The following is a 19,563-nucleotide window of genomic DNA, read 5'->3' as shown; positions in this document are numbered from 1 at the left end:
TTCGACGGTGGATGTGTCAATTTCGCAGGAGGAGAATCAGGAAGAATCACCATGAAAGGCACTGTCAAGAATGGCATCCTCACTTTTTCAGATGTTAACTATGTCCCTGAGCTTAAGCATAGTCTGTTGAGTGTATCGCAGATGTGTGACAAAGGAATGGAAGTTCTGTTCACTAAGAGTGGGTGTGTCATCCTGAAACCTGGAATTCTTATACCTGAGGACTGGTTCCTGATAGAAGCTGAACGAAGAGGAAATGCATATGTTATCGATATGAACAAAGCACCTACCGATCAAGTCACGTGTTTGTTTTCAGAAATTGTTGAACATGATGCTATGCTATGGCACCGTCGATTGGGTCACCTGAACACAAAAAATTTGAATCGATTAGCAAAAGGAGGTCTTGTCAGGAACTTGCCAATCAAGGATTTCATGCAAATAGAGAAATGTGAAGCATGTGCTCAAGGGAAGCAGCATCGCAGACCTCACAAGTCCAAACTTGTTCACACGACTTCAAAGGTGTTGGAACTTTTGCATATGGACTTATTTGGTCCAGTCAATGTTCTCAGCATCGGAGGAAAGGCTTACTGTTTGGTTATCACAGATGATTTTTCTCGTTTCACCTGGGTATTCTTCTTGGAGCAGAAAAGTGAAACAACTGGTTTAATAAAGAAATTTGTAATACTCATGGAGAATCAATCAAATGAACGTGTGAAGATTATTCCCTGTGACAATGGAACAGAATTCAAGAATGCTGAGCCAAACGAGTTCTGTGCCCTCAAGGGAATTGACCGTCAATTCAGCATAGCAAGATCGCCTCAACAAAATGGGGTTGCAGAAAGACGCAACCGTACTCTCATCGAAGTTGCTCGAACAATGTTGATAGACTCAGGACTTCCACTTATATTCTGGGCTGAAGCAGTGAATACGGCTTGCTATGTTCAAAATCATGCCTTGATAAACAAGCGTCACATGAAAACTCCATATGAAATAGTTGAAGGTCAAAAACCCTAAGTGCAACATTTTCGCACTTTCGGGTGCCCATGCGTTCTTCTTCTCATGGACTCTAAAGGAAAGTTTGAAGCTCGAGGAGATCCATGCTACTTCATTGGTTATGCCAAGAATACTTCCTATCGTGTGTACAACAAGATTAAAAAGCAAGTTGTGGAAGCATATCATGTGGACTGGCTTGAAGAAAATCCAAAAGATGCTCGCATTGGCCCTGACTGGCTATATGACTATTCCTCCCTGTTTAAATCGTTTCCTATTTTGTCTAACGAAATTGTTGTTGCAGAAAATCTCACAGAAGAAATGCCTACTCCTGTTGAGGATGAAGATGAGAATGTGCCATTGCATAATCTAATCAGAAATCTTACTGTGAGTCCATCGGGATTTGATAAGGAAAATGCACGCAGTTCATCATCCACTCAGGCTTCACATCCTGCACCCTCAACGGAAAATTCAAACGGTGAAATCAACAACACGGAAGGCTCTGCCGGTCCATCAAATATTCAGGAAGCTCCTCTGTTTCAAGACTCAATTCCGTCCGACTGCACTGTGGAAACACAGGTGATCCGTCCCACGGCACCAAGTGAGGGGGAGCCGTCTGGAATAGCTTCCAGAAGCTTTTTAAATTTGCAAACCAATCTGCAAGCTCCTGCTACAGCAATTCCGCAACGTGTTCAGAGAAGTCACCCAATCACTAATGTTATCGGCCCAGTATCAGCTGGTGTTCAAACTCGCAGCAAATCTGGAGACATCAACACATGCTTGTATTCGTGTTTCATATCACAGATTGAGCCTAAAAATATTAATATTGCCTTGCAGGAACCTGGATGGGTCGATGCAATGCATGAAGAGCTCAATCAGTTTGAAAGGCTTGGTGTGTGGAAACTGGAGAAGTTGCCCCAAGGAAAAAGGGCTCTTGGCACACGATGGGTATTTCGTAACAAGCAAGATGATTCAGGTGTAATTATGAGAAATAACGCCAGACTAGTTGTCCAAGGATTTAGTCAAGTTGAAGGCCTGGATTATGATGAAGTGTATGCCCCAATTGCTCGTCTAGAAGCCATTCGTATCTTCTTGGCATACGCATCTTTTATGGGATTTACTGTCTATCAAATGGATGTTAAAACGGCATTTCTCTATGGAAAGGTCAAGGAAGAAATCTATGTCGCTCAACCGCCAGGTTTCGTCGATAAAGAAAAGGAAGGGTATGCCTACAAGTTAGACAAGGCCTTGTATGGTTTGCATCAAGCACCTCGTGCATGGTACGCAACTCTAACAAAACATTTGCTGGCTCATGGATACACCCGGGGAATGATCGATCAGACATTATTCATCAAGCGTGTTGACAAGGATCTCATCCTTGTGCAAATATACGTTGACGACATCATCTTCGGGTCGACCAATGATGATCTTTGCAAGGAATTTGAAGAAGTCATGAAGAAAAAATTTGAAATGAGTTCCTTAGGATAGATGACGATGTTTCTGGGTCTGTAAGTCCGTCAAAACAGTCAAGGAATACTAATTCATCAAAGTAAATACGTAACTGACGTCCTTGCCAAGTTCCGCATGACAGACTCAAAGCCGAGCGACTCCCCAATTGCAGAAAGGCCATTGCTAACTGAAGATCCAGAGGGAAGTCCTGTCAACCAGACACTGTACCGCTCAATGATCGGGTCACTAATGTATCTGACTGCCAGTCGACCGGATATTCTATACGCCGTGTGTCAGTGTGCTCGTTATCAGGCTAACCCCAAACTCGTTCACTTAACTACTGTCAAAAGAATTTTCAGATATTTGAAGGGAGCACCTAAACTTGGACTCTGGTATCCCAGAGATTCGAACTTTGATTTGTTTGCCTTTTCAGATAGCAATTTTGGAGGAGCTGACAGGGATAGGAAGTCCACATCAGCTGGATGTCAGTTCTTGGGAGAACGACTCATATCTTGGCAATGCAAGAAGCAGCAGACAGTATCTCTTTCCACAGCGGAAGCCGAATACGTTGCAGCATCTGCATGCTGCTCCCAGGTTCTGTGGATGCAGCATCAATTGGAAGATTACGGTTTGACTTATCTTAATACTACTATTTATTGTGACAATGATGCTGCCATCCAGATCACTAAAAACCCTGTTTTTCACTCCAAAACCAAGCACATTGACATTAAAATTCACTTCTTAAGAGATTGTTTTGACAGGGGTCTTGTTAAACTTGAGCAGATCCACACTGATGCTAACACAGCGGATCTGTTTACTAAACCTGTCAGCATCTCTAGGTTCAATGTGCTTGTAGATCTCTTGAAAATGATTCGCTTCACCGACTGAGCAAAAAAAAAAAACCCTTGTAATCTTTAATAAAGGGTTTTTATGTGTTTCCGTATGGTAAATTTGGGCATAAAGTATTCTACTTTTGCACAAATTTAGGGGGAGAAAAAGTGCTGGGAAATGAAATGAATTTTCGTGATTAAAGAACTTGATTAACACACGTAAGGTTTCAATGTTAAACAGGTTCGGCTCCACTACGATGTGTTGATAGGTCTGCCGCTCGAAAAGCAAAAGAAGCAAAGTGATACAAACATAATGGACTGGACATCTCGTGGGTAACAGACCAACGGTGTATGATTTCATGGTCTTAAATCCTGCGTTGATAGATAGCCAACATCTGAAGTTTCGGGTCTTTATACTGATGTATCATCCGGGCTGTCCCTCTGTTGCATCCAGATTATATGCAGACCTGGGCACAGTCAGGATATCTTGCTTAAATAAGCCCTTGTCAGATCTTCCTTGGTCTCTCTGCTGTACGAAAGTACTGACCTGTTCACCAGGAAGTCTGGCGTGAAATAAACAAAACTGAATAAAAGGATGATCTCAGTATACTCACCTGCTACGATGAATCGTTGTGCTTACCTTGATCGCGGGGGTATGCCTTGGAATGGGACACACAGATGTCACAGTATAAAACTACCTAAAAGCGTATCACAAAGCAAAAAGTTGAAGTTTGAGCGGTGGATTTAAGAGGACAAACATATCAACAATTGCGTGGACCAGCCTAAGTAAATGAAGATCTGAAAAGTGTCCCTTAATCAGTTTGAGAACGATTTGTTCCCGTGACAGTCTTCCTAATATAATCCCTATGTTGGTAACTTGTGCATATTATTATAAGTTTGTTTAATATTTTAATATATTTGCTCAGTGGGGTGTTGTGTTGATTTTAAAAGGAGGGTATTTTGCTATTTTTGAAAAAGGCTAAATAAATTTTAAGTCTGGATGGCCCACTGTTCGAAATGGGCCTATCATTTCGAACAATCCGAAATGGGCCTGGCCCAACATCATTTCGGAGTATTTAATCCCAAAAGGACAAAAATCCGCATTCACATTGCGGACCATTGCGGACACATCAGTTTTCTCTCTCAAAAATCTTCATTTCGAACTCGTTACGGATTGATTACGGACTCATTACGGACAACAGGTACTTCATTCCGGATCATCATTGGGCATTACGGATGATTGCGGATCATTCCGGACAAGGAATCAATCATGACGAATGATTCCGAATGATTCCGGATCATTCCGGACTGAGAAGGTCCATTACGGATGAAGACTTCGGACGGAATTCCATTCCGGATGAAGAAGTTCATTCGAAATGAACCACAATTTGTGACCCTTTGACTATTTGAACTGTTTGTTTGAACCATTTTTGGACTGCTCACTTGCAAAGGGTTGCTTATGTTTGAATTTTCGACGATTTGACTTTGTCAATTCATCGTGAACTCATAATGTAAGTAACGCCTTCAATGTCATCTAACGTCTATTTGTAAAGTGCAGAAAATGGCAGGCGCAATGTTGAAAGAAGGAAATCAACATCAACTGGAGGTGAATGAATTTCATAACTAAGCAGGCTATTTATCAAATCCTCCAGCAGATCAAGCAGAATTGTTTGGATCGTTGATCAGGGGACTAAACAACTGTCCTCTCACACACGCCTTAAGGGCAAACCCAGTGATCTGCAGCAACCGCATCAACACTTTCTGGAATACAGCAAAGATCGAGAGACAAGGTGCAGGCTTCATCGAAGCGACTGTTCAGAAGACAAAGATTGTTACTTCTGAAGCCGTAATTCGAGAAGTGTTAAGACTAGGAGATCAGCCAGATCATCCTACGTTGTACGATCAAGCCCGAGTTCAAACAGCCTTAAGAAGAATGAGCTATGAAGGGGGTTATCCGACTGTACTGAAGAAGCTATTCCCACCTTACTGGAGATTGTTAGTTCATTTTTTCCTCCAATGTATTGCTGAAAACAAGGGTGGGTGGGATCAATTGAACAAAACGCAGACTTTAGCAGTTGTTGCACCCGTGAATGGATGGGACTACAACTTCTCAGCATTCATCTTTGATAACATGAAAAGGATGCTGGAGGATCCGAAGAAGAAGATATTTATGTTGTATCCAAGATTCATACAGATGATTTTGGATGAGAGATACCCATCATTGTTCAAGGGGCCAAACTACATTAACCTGAAGCCGATGGGGCCTGGATATTTTGAGAATGCATGCAGAAACAAACAAGCCAAACATCATAATTTTGAAGGACTGTATGCTCTTGAGAAACATGGCAGGTTTGCTGATGATGTTCAAGGAGCTCCTGTTGCACCAGCTCCTCCTGTGATTCCAGTTGCTCCAGCTCCGCCTCTGGTAAATGCCCAAATAGCGGAAGAGCATGATGTGGATTTGTGCAACAAGCACAACAAGCTGGTAATGATGAAGAAGAAGTTCTAATGGTTGATACTGAATCTGACTCAGACTCTAGTGAAGAGACAGATTTCGATAGCGAAGCAGAGATAGTGACATCTGACAAAGAAGAGGACACTGTTCGAAAACCTGTGCCAATGACAGCAAATAATCTTGCAGCCTTGATTCGGAGCTTACAGGGTGGTAATGGAGACCCTCCATCCATTTCCGCTCCTGTCGTTCAAGAAACAGCTGATGTGACTGAAGAATCAGCACCAAAGAAGCTAAAGACCGACAATGCACCTGAAGACACTCCTTCTGGGCCCACAACTTCTTCAAAGCCCATTCCTATAGTTGACTCTCATCCTGATCCACAATCTAGTGATGCATCAAAGGAAGCAGACCTGGAGAACACAGACTTGTACGATTTCAATTTCGACTTTGAATCCACTCATTCTCAGCCAGGCAGTTCAAGTGGTGGCATTCAGTTTGAGGCAGGAAGCTCAAGCGGGGCACACTTAACTGAGCATGATGAAGCTGCATTCCGATATGCAAGTGAGAAGAGACAAGTCTATGATAGCGACAGTGATGAAGAAGAGTATGTTAAGAGATTGAAAAGGCGTGTAGTGATACTGGAGCAAGACGGAGAACTAAAAAGTGCTCAGATTGTTTCTCTACAACAAGACGCTGCATTAAAAGAAGCTCAGATCTCATCTCTGCAAACCCAAATCTCAAACAGAGATCTCACTATTGATCAATTGCAAGGAGATTTAGGGATGTTAATGTCAACTGTCTATGATCTGAAGGCAAAACTTGAAAAGAAATTTGGAAATGAATTTGCTGATAAAGAGGACGAGCAATTTTATGTTGGAAGGCCTGAACAGTCAAAAGAACAAAGAGCAGCAACACATGCAGCTGATGAAGCTGAACGTGCAGCAGCCCTGGAAGCTTATCTGGCTGCAAAACCAAAGAAATTAAACAGCAAGTCCAAGGAAAGGTGTGAGCGGAAGAGGTTGGAGAAAGAACATGAGAAGATAAGAAAGAAGCAGTTGCTAGTGATGAAAAATCAAGATATGAATCCGTTGGATGAAAACTTTCAACTAAAGGATCCCACCAAAGTTCCTGACAGACTAGTGATGGAATTGGGATCTACTTATTATGATGAAGTGGGAAACAAGTCCGAAGTGGCATGCTGGAGATACGAGCCCGACAAGAAGATGTGGTTGATTACTCGAAAGAGTGGGCACAGGGAATATTATGCCAAGGAAAGCCAGTTTGAATCCTGGACTCCAATTGATCTGAAGTCTCTGCTACGAGCTCCTTACTATGATCCAGATCTTAGCAAGAGAGGTCAAGGTTGTGCATTTCACTCACGACTTGAAAAGGAGGTGAGAACAAACTTCGCAACTATGAAGATGGCTCAACCGATAGCGAGACGAAATCCTGGCGTTCGTGACTCCTTTACCAAGAGGACCGTGAAATCAATCATCTGGCCTCCCACAGATAAAGAAAAGGTGATTCCGCTCATGAGAAAGTTTGAAAAAGGGATACTGAGGAAGTTCAGGTTATGGGCTTATGATCCTGTTTTGGCAGAGGCTGTTATTGTCACTGAAGAACAGTCGATCAGGATTCCGAACTCTTACGACCTGATGAGCTTTCACGAAGAAGACATCATAATTCTCACTCAGCATCAAATCAAGAACAATGAGAAATATGAAGAATGTGCAAAGTCATGGACTAGTGCTGCTGCCAACATCTTGAGGAACTATCTGTTTGCTGATCCTCCACCAGGTCCTCTCGATCCAAGAGTTTGATGCATCTGCTTATCCAGTAAACCTAGGGGGAGATTGTTGGGCCCTTTAAGGTTTATGGATAAGAATGATAGTAGATTAGTTGGAATGATGGGTTAATTAGGGTTTTGGGCCTAATAGTGTTGGTATGGGCCTAGGGTTTGGGGAGCACACTCCCTAATCCCTTTCTATAAATAGTAAATGATGTATTAGGTGCATGGTTGGTGATTTTGGAAATATCTTGTATTAGACAAATCATTGTATGCAAGATTGAAGCTTTTGAATACAAATCATCCTACCTTTCTTCTTTATTTCTTTCTTTCTTTTACAACTTGTTTGTGTGATTCCGCCACCTTACGAGTTGTGCGATATCATTGTGATCTCGGTTTCGGGACTTACACCTCCTCACTCAATTATTTCTTTTGCTCATTTGGTTAACTTATTTAATAGTCAATTTTCTTGCAGCCGGAGTTTTGAGAAATTAACCAGTGATCTTTACATGATAACTCAAGTCCCTCAGGAATCCCTGAGGGATTATGTGAATAAGTTTAGCCGGGAATCCTTGGATATCCCACATCTTAATGTTGCAACAGCTGTGCAGGCTTTCAAGATGGGATTGCAGAAAGATTCCCAATTTTACCAGGATCTTGTGATGAATCCCTACAGGAATCTGGATGAAGCTCGTAACAGGGCATTGAGATATATCAGGCTGGAGGATGATAAGAAAATGCAAGAGAGGATCAATGCATCCTCAACATATGAATCAACTAACAGGAAGTCAGAATCCTCGTACAAACCATACCGCTCTAAGCCGTATGGTAGAAATGATAACAAGAAAGTGAATGTTGTTGAAGACGAGGATCCTGAGGAGTATCCCGAGTTATCTGAATATTGTTTTTCTGTTAATATACCTGAACTAATGTATGCTATGTAGGGTTTAGGAGACAAAGCCAGGTGGCCTCGGAAGAATCAACAAAAGGCTTATTGGAAGGATAAGTCCAAATGGTGTGCCTTCCATGAAGATTTTGGACATGTTACGGAGGATTGCATTGCTCTGAGGAAGGAAATAAGCTATCTCCTGAGCAAAGGTTATCTGAAGGATCTCCTGGGAAGAAAGAAAAACAAGGGTCAGGATACTGAGAAGGATCCTGAACGTGCAGCACCACCTCATGCGGATGCCAAGATAATCAACTTTATTTCAGGAGGATCCGACATTTGTGGGACTTCATATTCAGCGGCCAAGAGGCATGCAAAGGAGGCTAAAGCCGAAAGAGGAGAAAGACCAACCAGGATGACAACCCTCACAGCTGATAAGTGATCACTTTTAATAGCGATGACAGGGATACTGTCCAGGATCCTCACCATGATGCTCTGGTAATAACATTATATGTGGCTAACCATTTTGTACGCAGGATATTTGTGGACAATGGAAGCTCCCTCAACATAGTCCAACTAGAGACGTTGAAGAGGATGAATGTATCCCCAATGGATATCACTTCAAAATCCACTGTATTCGTTGGCTTCAGTGAAGAAGCTAGGAATACCGTGGGAGAGATTAAATTACCAGTATATGTTGAAGGGGTCAATTCAATACAACGCTTCTATGTAATGGACTCCCTATCCTGCTATAATATCATATTGGGCAGGCCATGGATCCATGATATGAAAGCTTTGCCGTCAACTTATCATCAGTGCATCAAAATCCCTACACCTTGGGGGGTTGTCGAAGTAGACAGTGACCAGCAGGAAGCAAAGGAGTGTTACTCATCCTCCATGAAATCCTCTACCAAGCCTAATGCGGCATAGCAATTAAAGATACGGGCCTAGGATATCGCGGAGGCTTCAGAGCAGGATGTAAAGAAAATTATCCTGGATCAAGATAATCCGGATATCTCGGTGCTCGTAGGGACCAATATCCCTCAGGATATTGAAAACCAATTAACCAACTTTTTGAAATGCAGGATGTCGACATTCGCATGGAAACATGAGGATATGACAGGTATTTCCAAGGATGTTATAACACACAAGTTTGGTATTGACAGGTCATTCAAGCCTGTCCAACAGAAAAGAAGGAAATTTGCTCCGGAGCGAAATGTGATCATCCAAGAGGAAGTTGAAAGACTACTAAGGAGCAAGATGATCAGAGAAGTCAAGTTTCCAAGGTGGCTAGTGAATGTAGTAGTGGTACAAAAGAAAAACGGGAAATGGAGAGTTTGTGTGGATTATACAGACTTGAACAAGGCTTGTCCAAAAGACCCGTTTCCTCTACCTCATATTGATTCAATGGTAGATGCTACCGCCGGCCATGAAATGTTAACCTTCATGGATGCATCCTCAGGATTTCAGCAGATCCAGATGGAACCTTCGGACCAGGAGGATACTGCCTTCATGACACCAACAGGTATTTATTGTTATACTGCTATGCCTTTCGGTTTGAAAAATGCAGGTGCAACATACCAGAGGTTGGTAAACATGATGTTCAAAGACAAACTGGGGGACACCATGGAGGTGTATATCGACGATATGGTGGTAAAATCTAAAAAGGCTGAGGATCATCTCCAGGATATTAAGGGAGCGTTTGACATCCTGGATCAATATAACATGAAACTAAATCCTGCTAAGTGCCATTTCGGAGTGGGGGCAGGAAAGTTTCTAGGATATATGGTAACTGAAAGAGGGATAGAAGCAAGCCCAGAACAGATCAAAGCCATCCTAGATATCAAGTCACCTTCTAACATGAAGGACGTTCAAAGACTGACAGGACGAGTAGCGGCGTTAAATAGATTTATCTCAAGATCCTCAGAAAAATGCAAGGAGTTTTATGATATTCTGAAGAAAAATAAGAAGTTTGAATGGGGGGAGAAGCATGAAGCAGCCTTGCAGGATTTGAAGCAATACCTCTCAACTACACCTCTACTAATGAAGCCTGAGGATGGTGAACCATTATCCCTGTATCTTGCAGTATCAGGGAATGCGGTAAGTGCCGTCCTTGTAAAGGATCATGAAGGTCAGCAGTATCCTGTTTATTATGTTAGTAAAAGTTTGTTAGACACTGAAACTAGATATTCTCATTTAGAAAAATTGATAATAGCCCTAGTTATGGCATCAACAAAGCTTAGACATTACTTTGAAACACATAGGATTCATGTTAAAATAAATTATCCTGTTAAAAATGTGCTTAGGAAACCCGAGATGTCAGGTAAAATGGCTAAGTGGTCAGTGAAATTAAGTGCTTATGACTTGGTGTATGAACCTAGAAATGCCATAAAGTCTCAGGCTTTAGCTGATTTTGTGGCTGATTTCAGTAGTGACATTCAAAAAGAAGTAGACTTAGAAGTACAACAGCTAGGAGAAAACTTAGAATCCTGGATATTATATACTGATGGTGCATCTAATGTAAGAGTTGTAGGTCTAGGTATACTACTAAAATCGCCACAGGGGGACATATTACCCCAGGCTATTAGGTGTGAATTTCCTGGTACTAATAATGAGGCAGAATATGAAGCTTTGATTGCAGGATTAGAGTTGGCTAAAAGTATGAGTATCAAGAATTTGCAAGTATATGTTGACTCTTTGTTAATCACTAATCATTTTAATGGAACCTATGCAGTTAAAGGAGAGAAGTTAATCGAGTATCTCGAGATTCTCAAAAAATTAGCAGGATATTTCGATATTTTTACACTTGAACAGGTACCAAGAGAGGATAATGCTGAAGCTGATGCCTTGGAAAATCTGGGATCATCGGTCAGGATACCGGACGGAACCCGAATATCAATATTACATATCTTGTATCCTGCGACGAATCCTCAGGATAAGGAAGTAATAAGTATTCAGGATCCTGAGGACAAGTATCCCGACAAGGATCCTAAGTCCTGGACGGCTCCAATCACAAGATATCTCAAGGATGGACATATCCCCAAAGATGAGAATCCTAAGGCTTTTAGGATGAAGGTTTCGCGATTTACTATTATAAATAACGTTTTGTACAAGAAATCTCTTGTAGGCCCGTATCTAAGGTGCCTGGAGGATCCCGAGACCAAAGAGGTACTCCAGGATATACATGAAGGGGATTGTGGTAACCATACTGGGGGCAGGTCATTATTTTCGAAAGTATTGAGGACAGGATACTATTGGCCGACAATGAAGAAAGATGCTGCGGAATATGCTCGAAGATGTGACGCATGTCAGAGGCATGGCAACATTCTGCACCAACCAGCTGAACCATTGTATCCTATAGTTTCCCCTTGGCCATTCATGAAATGGGGGATGAACTAGTAGGGAAATTACCAAAAGCTCCAGGAGGAAAAGTCTTTATGTTGGCAATGACTGATTATTTCTCTAAGTGGGTGGAAGCTGAAGCATTTGTGCAAGTCAGAGACCAGGAAGTAGTATCCTTTATAAAGAGAAATATCCTTACCAGGTTTGGATTACCAGCTGAAATCATTTGTGATAATTGATCCCAGTTTATAAGCAAGAGGACTACTGACTTTTGCAAAAGTTGGGGAATCAAAATGATCACATCTACCCCGGTACATCCTCAAGCAAATGGGCAAGCTGAATCCTCAAATAAGATAATTGTCAACAATTTGAAGAAGAGATTAGGAGCCAGAAAAGGAAGATGGGCAGAAGAACTACCCTTTGTTTTGTGGGCTGATAGAACAACGGCGAAAAATGCAACGGGCCAAACCCCATTTTCTTTGGTATTTGGAACAGTGGCAGTGATTCCAACAGAGATGGTGATACCTACGACAAGATCCAACCTTCAAGATCCTGAGCAGAATCCTGAAGCTCTGTGCCATGAGTTAGACACTGTGGATGAAACAACGGATGCAGCAAAGCTAAGGATGGCGGCATATCAACAGAGGATATCCAGAGCATACAACAAGAATATAAGAACTAGGAGGTTTCAAGTCGGAGATTGGGTGTTGAGAAAAGCTTTTCAGAATACTACCAATCCTGCCTGTTTTGGTCAAAAATCACACAAGGATAATGTAACCAAACTTTATGTAAACGGGGTATGATGCTTGGTTAATTACAAAAGTAAAGGATCACTTTTATGAGAAATATGCAAAGACACAATGATTTATACGAGGAAAAAGCCCTTGATCAATGTATGATCTCCGGCATAAAAAACCTCGGGTGATGGCAACTACCGATCACCAACTTCAATATAAGAAAAATATAGTTACAACTTCGGATGATAATGAGCTGAGTACAAGGATCACTATAGTTTCGAGTGTCAAAGCGTGTGAGAATTGTGTTGTGTGTTCTTCCGAATGAGGAAGAGTGGTATTTATACAAGTGTAGGTGACCTATTTTAGGTAAAAAGACTAATAATCAGCTCATTACCCCTTTAGAAATAAAAGACAATCTAGCCTAAATTGCCGCCCTTAAATCAAGCTAAGTTTCCATATCCTTTGCAACGTCTATCTCTGATTAAGCTCATGCTATAATTGTGAAGACGCGTCCCTTGATTATGATGCTAAGAGCGTATCCTGCTAGATGTTCCTGCAAAATAACGTTGTATTAAACGAAGGTAACTGTTAGCATGAGGATCCTTTAATGGTCCATGATCCTGATCCTGAAGCCCTGCTGAGGATCACTGTCTGCCAAAGAAACAAGGATCACTGGTTAGGATCACGTATAAGGATTACGTATAAGGATCACGTATAATAAAAATCCAGCCCTAGCAATTGCCCCCAAAATATAAGGAGTTTATTGTAAATAAACGAGTTATATTTTGCTTTGATCTTATCTGCAACGAATGACTCGGATAACTAGCCGTTAATATCGAACTAGCCGTTGCAACCTTTACGTCATAGATGTGACAATCCCTGCAAATCATAATTATAAATAAGAGATAGGGTGAGGATCGATTTGTATTTGAATTCAGGATATACTCCCTTTATAATCTCCACCGAAGATTGATCAGGTATTCTCTTCCTTTCTTTCTTCCTTTTTCTGCCCTGTTTTTTCTGTTCTTGCTCTGTTTTTGTTTTGCCACAAATATGTTGCTCCGAAATTCTCCTCATAAGGATCCCAAGAAGAGTAGTCCGTTGAAAAGCCAAGGGATCATCAAGGATTCTCCTACCGAGAGATGCAGTTATACCGATGCTCTCATTGATAAGATCCGTCACTGTTTTCCGGCGGATACCGTTTTTAAATCTTTTTGTTCTACCGCTCTAAGTGATTTTATCTCCGACACCTGGGTGGCTTTCCCTGCAACTCCGTTCACCATAGGATATTCGTATCCTTTTCCAGCCTTCACCCAATCCTTCTTTTCTTTAACCGGCATATCTTATATCCAAGCTATGCCGATGATCTGGAGGGTCTTGTATACCTTCGAGAGGATCATCGAGCAGGAGGGAATTGATTTGGGGATGGTAGAGTTGGCCGAACTCTATGATCTTACCACGTTCGGTTCTTGCCGATATCTGCTAAAACAGAAAGCTGGGGAGGATCACCCTGTCTTCAAGGTTACTAAGAATGACACGAACTGGAAGCGTCGCTTTTTCTTTGTTAGAAGGGATACCATCCCAGATGGGAAGGATCTGCCCAAGGAATGGGCCACTCATGGTAGGGTAGAGGATCCTGGAAGGATCATTATCAGACTTGTCTCATATGATGAGGATCACTAACGTCTTTTTTATTTTTTTGTTCAGCTATATCCATTGCTCATCTTAAGTTAACCCCTGCTGCAAGAGAAAGAGTCTTAGCTTTTAAAAAGCTTAATCCTGAGGTCAGAAGTTTCCAGGTCACCGTCCAAGATTCACAAGAAGTATCCTCCGCATCTGCCACTATGTCAAGTAAGTATCCTTATAAAAAAGTAGGTTATATGTAAGATTGTTTAATTAGTAAGGGAACTTATCTTGTTTTTTGATTGTGTAGGTGCTGGAAAATCTGCTAAGTCCGCCAAGTCTGCCTCCAAGTTTGGGATAGATGATCTTGCCAACGTCAAGTCTTCGAGGAGGAAGGCTCCTGCTGCTAGTCCTTCAGTTTCAGCCCCTAAAGCACCTATCCGGGGTAAGAGGAAAAAGAGGAAAACTTCTGAGGATCTCCAAGGATTTCCCCTCCTCCGTCAGCAATTCCTTGATTATTTCGACGAGGTTAGGATCACTGCCCCTGTTGGTTATCCTGACAAGTCTAAGGATCACCTATGTCTGATGTTGTTTTATCTGTTTTTCTTGTAGAAATTCACCGAAATGGAGACTTATGTTAACCGTGTTGAAGATCAAGATCGTCAAATTGCCGACCTCCAACAGATGGGTGTGCTGAAGGATCTCAAGATTGCTGATCTTGAGAAGGAGATCCGGGCTATTAAGGATGAGGCTGTCAAAGCATTGATCAACTTTGACTATGAGAAGCATGACATCACTCAGGATGCTAAAGTCTCTGCCGCGATAGCTATGTACAAGATACAACTGCAGATGGCTACGGAGGCTCAGGATCCTTCCTTTGATAAGAGTACATGGGATGTTGAAGGCTGGAAGGCAAGGCTGGCGGAACTGGAGGACGAGGATGAAGCCGAGGATGTCCCAATGCTGGAGGGTGGTGATGCTGACAAGGATCAGGGCGAAGAAGCCGGTGGTGACGGAGCAGCAAAGGTGTAGGCTGCATGATTGGGCGATGATGGATACTTTTGACTAGGCCGGAGCCCAATTTTTTAAGTATGGTAGTGGTTTGTGGTATTTGAAACAATTATGGTTTGTAATCTTTGAACTATAGTTTTAGGATTAAGGATCCAGGATCCTTCAGACAATGGGTAGGATTGCAAATGGTGGAGGGATCCTCTGTTTGGGGGATGAAGCCTTTGTGATCCTGCCGCTTTTAATTTCCTGCACATGCTAAGACCGCATAGACAATGGACACCCTTTGCCAACCCATGTGGACGGGCCACGTTTTGCTGGTAGAAATGTGGGTTGGCAATTTTGACAACTTTTGAAGGGTTAATCCTTTCGTTAATAAATAAAATCTTAAACTTTTGTTGCTTATCTTGTGTTATTATCCTTTTTATTTTCAATTGTTTTGACACATGTTTGTTTTGAGTAAGAAAAGTTGAGCAAATTATGTTTAAGAAATTTAGGATATGATCCTGGATCAAATATCCTATAATCGAAAATTTTCAAGGTAGTTTATTTTAAGGATCATAGGTTCAGTTGTCAAGGTCTAAAGGTTATACAAATAATGAAATTAAAAATAGTTAAGGATCATACATGAGGATCCACGTTAGGATCTTAACCTTTAATCGGGATAACCATAAGTAAAACTTTAATGGATAATAAGGATTAAGGATCCTTAATTGTTTAACTTCGAAAACCTGAAAAAATGGAATATAACTTGGGACTAAGCCAATATAAAAGATAAGTTAGTAACTGGGGACAAGCCCAAAGGATAACTGGGGACAAGCCCATAGGATCACTGGGGATGATCCCAAAGGATCACTGGGGACAAGCCCAAAGGATAACTGGGGACAAGCCCAAAGGATAACTGGGGACAAGCCCAAAGGATCGTATGTAAACTGGAGTATGGCCCTTACTGGCGACTATCCAAACTTAATGACATGAAAATGTCAAAACCTTAGCTAACGTGAAAACGTTAGAAACCTTAGGAACGGATGTATGGTACGTCTACCATTATACGGAGGATCCTGGGTATAGCCAGTACGATGAGGTTGTCAGCCCCGGAAGTGGGTACTGGTCCCAAAGACGTGAACTATATCAGGATCATCGTGCGCTGCTGGCGGAAACTGGGGATAATCCCAAGGATAACTGGGGTTAGACCCAAGGATCTGCGTTGCTTTTGAAGATCTTTGACGATATGCTGTAGATACCTGAACTATCATAACTCAAATGGTTCGTGAGAAGAGGATGAAGGATACAGGATCCTTATCCTTTGGTAAAAAGTAAGGAAATGTAATAGTTTTAAGATAAGGACATTACCAGAGTAAGGATCACTGACGTCACCGGGATTCTTTGAGGATACTTCAATGTATGGATCACATGCTTGAAGGATCATGTTCACATAAAGTATCTCTTTAAGTGAACAGCATTCCAGGCTCGTGGTAACAAGTTTCCTTCCATAGTTAGCAATCTGTATGCCCCCTTTCCTGCTTCAGCTTCAATTAAGTAAGGGCCTTCCCACTTTGGTGCTAACTTCCCGTCAGCAGGATTAATAGTGTTTTGGAATGTTTTCCTCAACACCATATCTCCGACTTGGAACTTCCTTATCCTAACATTTTTGTTGTAAGCACCAGCCATTCTTTGTTGGTAGCTTGCCATCCTTATCCTAGCCAGATCCCTGATTTCCTCAATAGTATCCAAATCCTGAGCCAGGATTGCAGTATTTTCTTCAGGATCACGAGCACTTGTTCTAGCAGTTGGGATCACCATCTCTGTTGGGATCACGGCTTCTGCCCCAAATACTAAAGAAAAAGGTGTTTGACCAGTGGCATTCTTGGGAGTTGTTCTATCGGCCCATAGCACATAAGGTAACTCCTCTGCCCATTTTCCCTTCTTGGATCCTAGCTTCTTCTTCAGATTGTTGATGATGATCTTGTTGGATGATTCTTCTTGGCCATTGGCTTGTGGATGAACTGGTGTTGAAGTTATCATCTTAATTCCCCAACTGTCACAAAAGCTAGTGGTTCTGCTTCCAATGAATTGGGAACCATTATCACATACAATTTCAGAGGGAATGCCAAATCTAGTTATAATGTTCCTTTTGATAAAGGATATAACTTCTTTTTCTCTGACTTGAGCAAAAGCTTCAGCCTCTATCCACTTAGAGAAGTAGTCAGTCATGGCAAGCATAAATACTTTTCCACCAGGTGCTTTAGGGAGCTTGCCAACTATATCCATTCCCCATCTCATGAACGGCCAAGAGGATGGTATGGGGTGTAGCAATTCAGCTGGTTGATGAAGGATATTGCTGTGTCTTTGACAAGGATCACATTTCCTAGCATATTCTACAGCATCCCTTTTCATGGTTGGCCAGTAGTATCCTGTTCTAAGGATCCTTGAGAACAATGCCCTGCCCCCAGTGTGGTTTCCACAATCTCCTTCATGGAAGTCTCTCAACACTTCTTCAATTTCAGGATCCTCGATACATCTTAAATATGGTCCTGCAAGAGATCGTTTATACAATGCATTATTTAAGATTGTGAATTGAGATACCTTAATCCTGAAAGCTTTAGGATTTTCTCCCATCGGAATCTCTCCGTATTGCAAGTATCTCATAATTGGCGAGATCCATGATCCTGAATAAGATTGAGTTTCTTCACTAGGGACCACTGCAGTATCCTCTTCTATTTCCATGGCCACCTGATTTTCAATGGCAGGAGCCAGGATATGGATGATAGGGATACTTATATCTTCTGGAATCTTTAAGGATGATCCTAAGTTGGCCAATGCATCAGCTTCCGTGTTATCCTCCCTTGGTACCTGTGTTAGGCTGAAAGAGACAAAAGAGAGTGCCAATTCCTTGACTATCTCTAAATATTTGGTTAGTTTTTCACCTTTAACAGCATAGGATCCATTAAAGTGATTGGTGATCAATAATGAGTCTACATATACTTTAAGATACTTTACCCCCGTATCCTTAGCAATTTGCAAGCCAGCAATTAAGGCTTCATATTCAGCCTCATTGTTAGTTGCTTGGAACTCACAGGCTATGGAGTGGGGTATTATGTCCCCCTGTGGCGATTTTAGTAGTATCCCGAGCCCTGTGCCCTTGACATTTGAGGATCCATCAGTGTGTAGTATCCAAGGATCCTTGGTCTCATCCAGCTGTTGGACCTCCAATTCTGCTTCTTTTTGTAGATCACTACTGAAATCAGCCACAAAGTCAGCTAGTGCTTGGGATTTAATGGCTGTTCTTGGCTCATATCTTATATCATGGGCACTAAGCTTTACTGCCCACTTAGCCATTCTTCCTGACATCTTTGGTTTCCTGAGGACATTCTTAATTGGAAAGTTAGTTCTAACAACAATAGTATGGGTTTCAAAATAATGCCTTAACTTAGTTGATGCCATGATTAATGCAAGAATAAGTTTTTCGAGGTGTGAGTACCTGGATTCGGCATCAAGTAAACTCTTACTTACATAGTAGATAGGATATTGTGTACCTTCGTGATCCTTAACAAGGACAGCACTTACAGCGGTTGAGGATACCGCCAAATATAAGGATAACACATCTCCTTTTTCGGGCTTTGATAATGCTGGTGCTGAGGACATATATTCTTTAAGGGCTTGTAAAGCATTCTCATGTTTCTCAGTCCATTCAAACTTCTTGTTTATCCTTAGGATATCGTAAAATTCTTTACATTTTTCTGAGGATTTTGATATGAACCTGTTCAGAGCTGCTATCCTGCCTGTTAGCCTTTGCACATCCTTAGCATTGGCAGGGGACTTGATGTTTACTAGTGCTTTAATTTGCTCCGGACTTGCCTCAATGCCCCTCTGAGTTACCATATATCCTAGGAATTTACCTGCCTTAACACCAAAGTGGCACTTTGAAGGATTAAGCTTCATGTTATAATTATCAAGGATATCAAATGCTTCCTCCAAATCCCTTAGGTGATCCTCAGCTTTCTTTGATTTGACTACCATATCATCTATGTATACTTCCATAGTTTGTCCAATTTGATCTTTGAACATCATATTCACCAGCCTTTGATATGTTGCACCTGCATTTCTTAATCCAAAAGGCATGGCAATATAACAATACAAACCTGTTGGGGTCATAAAGGCTGTATCCTCTTGGTCAGATGGTTCCATCTGAATTTGTTGGAATCCAGATGATGCATCCATAAAGGTTAACAGTTCATGCCCCGCTGTTGCATCCACCATGGAGTCAATGTGGGGTAATGGGAAAGGATCCTTGGGACATGCCTTATTTAAATCAGTGAAATCGACACATACCCTCCACTTTCCGTTTTTCTTTTGGACAACGACCACATTGGCTAACCATTTTGGATACTTTACCTCTCTGATCATACCTGCTCGAAGTAGTCTCTCTACTTCTTCTTGGATAATGGCATTCCTTTCCG

The 19,563-nt window shown here is 41.7% G+C and overlaps 1 protein-coding gene across 1 annotated transcript; it reads left to right on the top strand.

The window, feature by feature from the left end:
- The first annotated feature begins 2,571 nt into the window (after positions 1-2,571).
- Positions 2,572-3,324, top strand: LOC118487438 (secreted RxLR effector protein 161-like). The gene has a single exon (XM_035984285.1). The coding sequence runs from the start codon at positions 2,572-2,574 to the stop codon at positions 3,322-3,324; it is 753 nt and encodes a 250-aa protein (XP_035840178.1).
- The last annotated feature ends 16,239 nt before the right edge of the window (positions 3,325-19,563 follow it).

The sequence above is a fragment of the Helianthus annuus genome, chromosome 15 (assembly GCF_002127325.2).
Source record: "Helianthus annuus cultivar XRQ/B chromosome 15, HanXRQr2.0-SUNRISE, whole genome shotgun sequence".
NCBI classification, from domain to species: Eukaryota; Viridiplantae; Streptophyta; class Magnoliopsida; order Asterales; family Asteraceae; genus Helianthus; species Helianthus annuus.
This window is presented reverse-complemented; position numbering and strand designations above follow the sequence as displayed.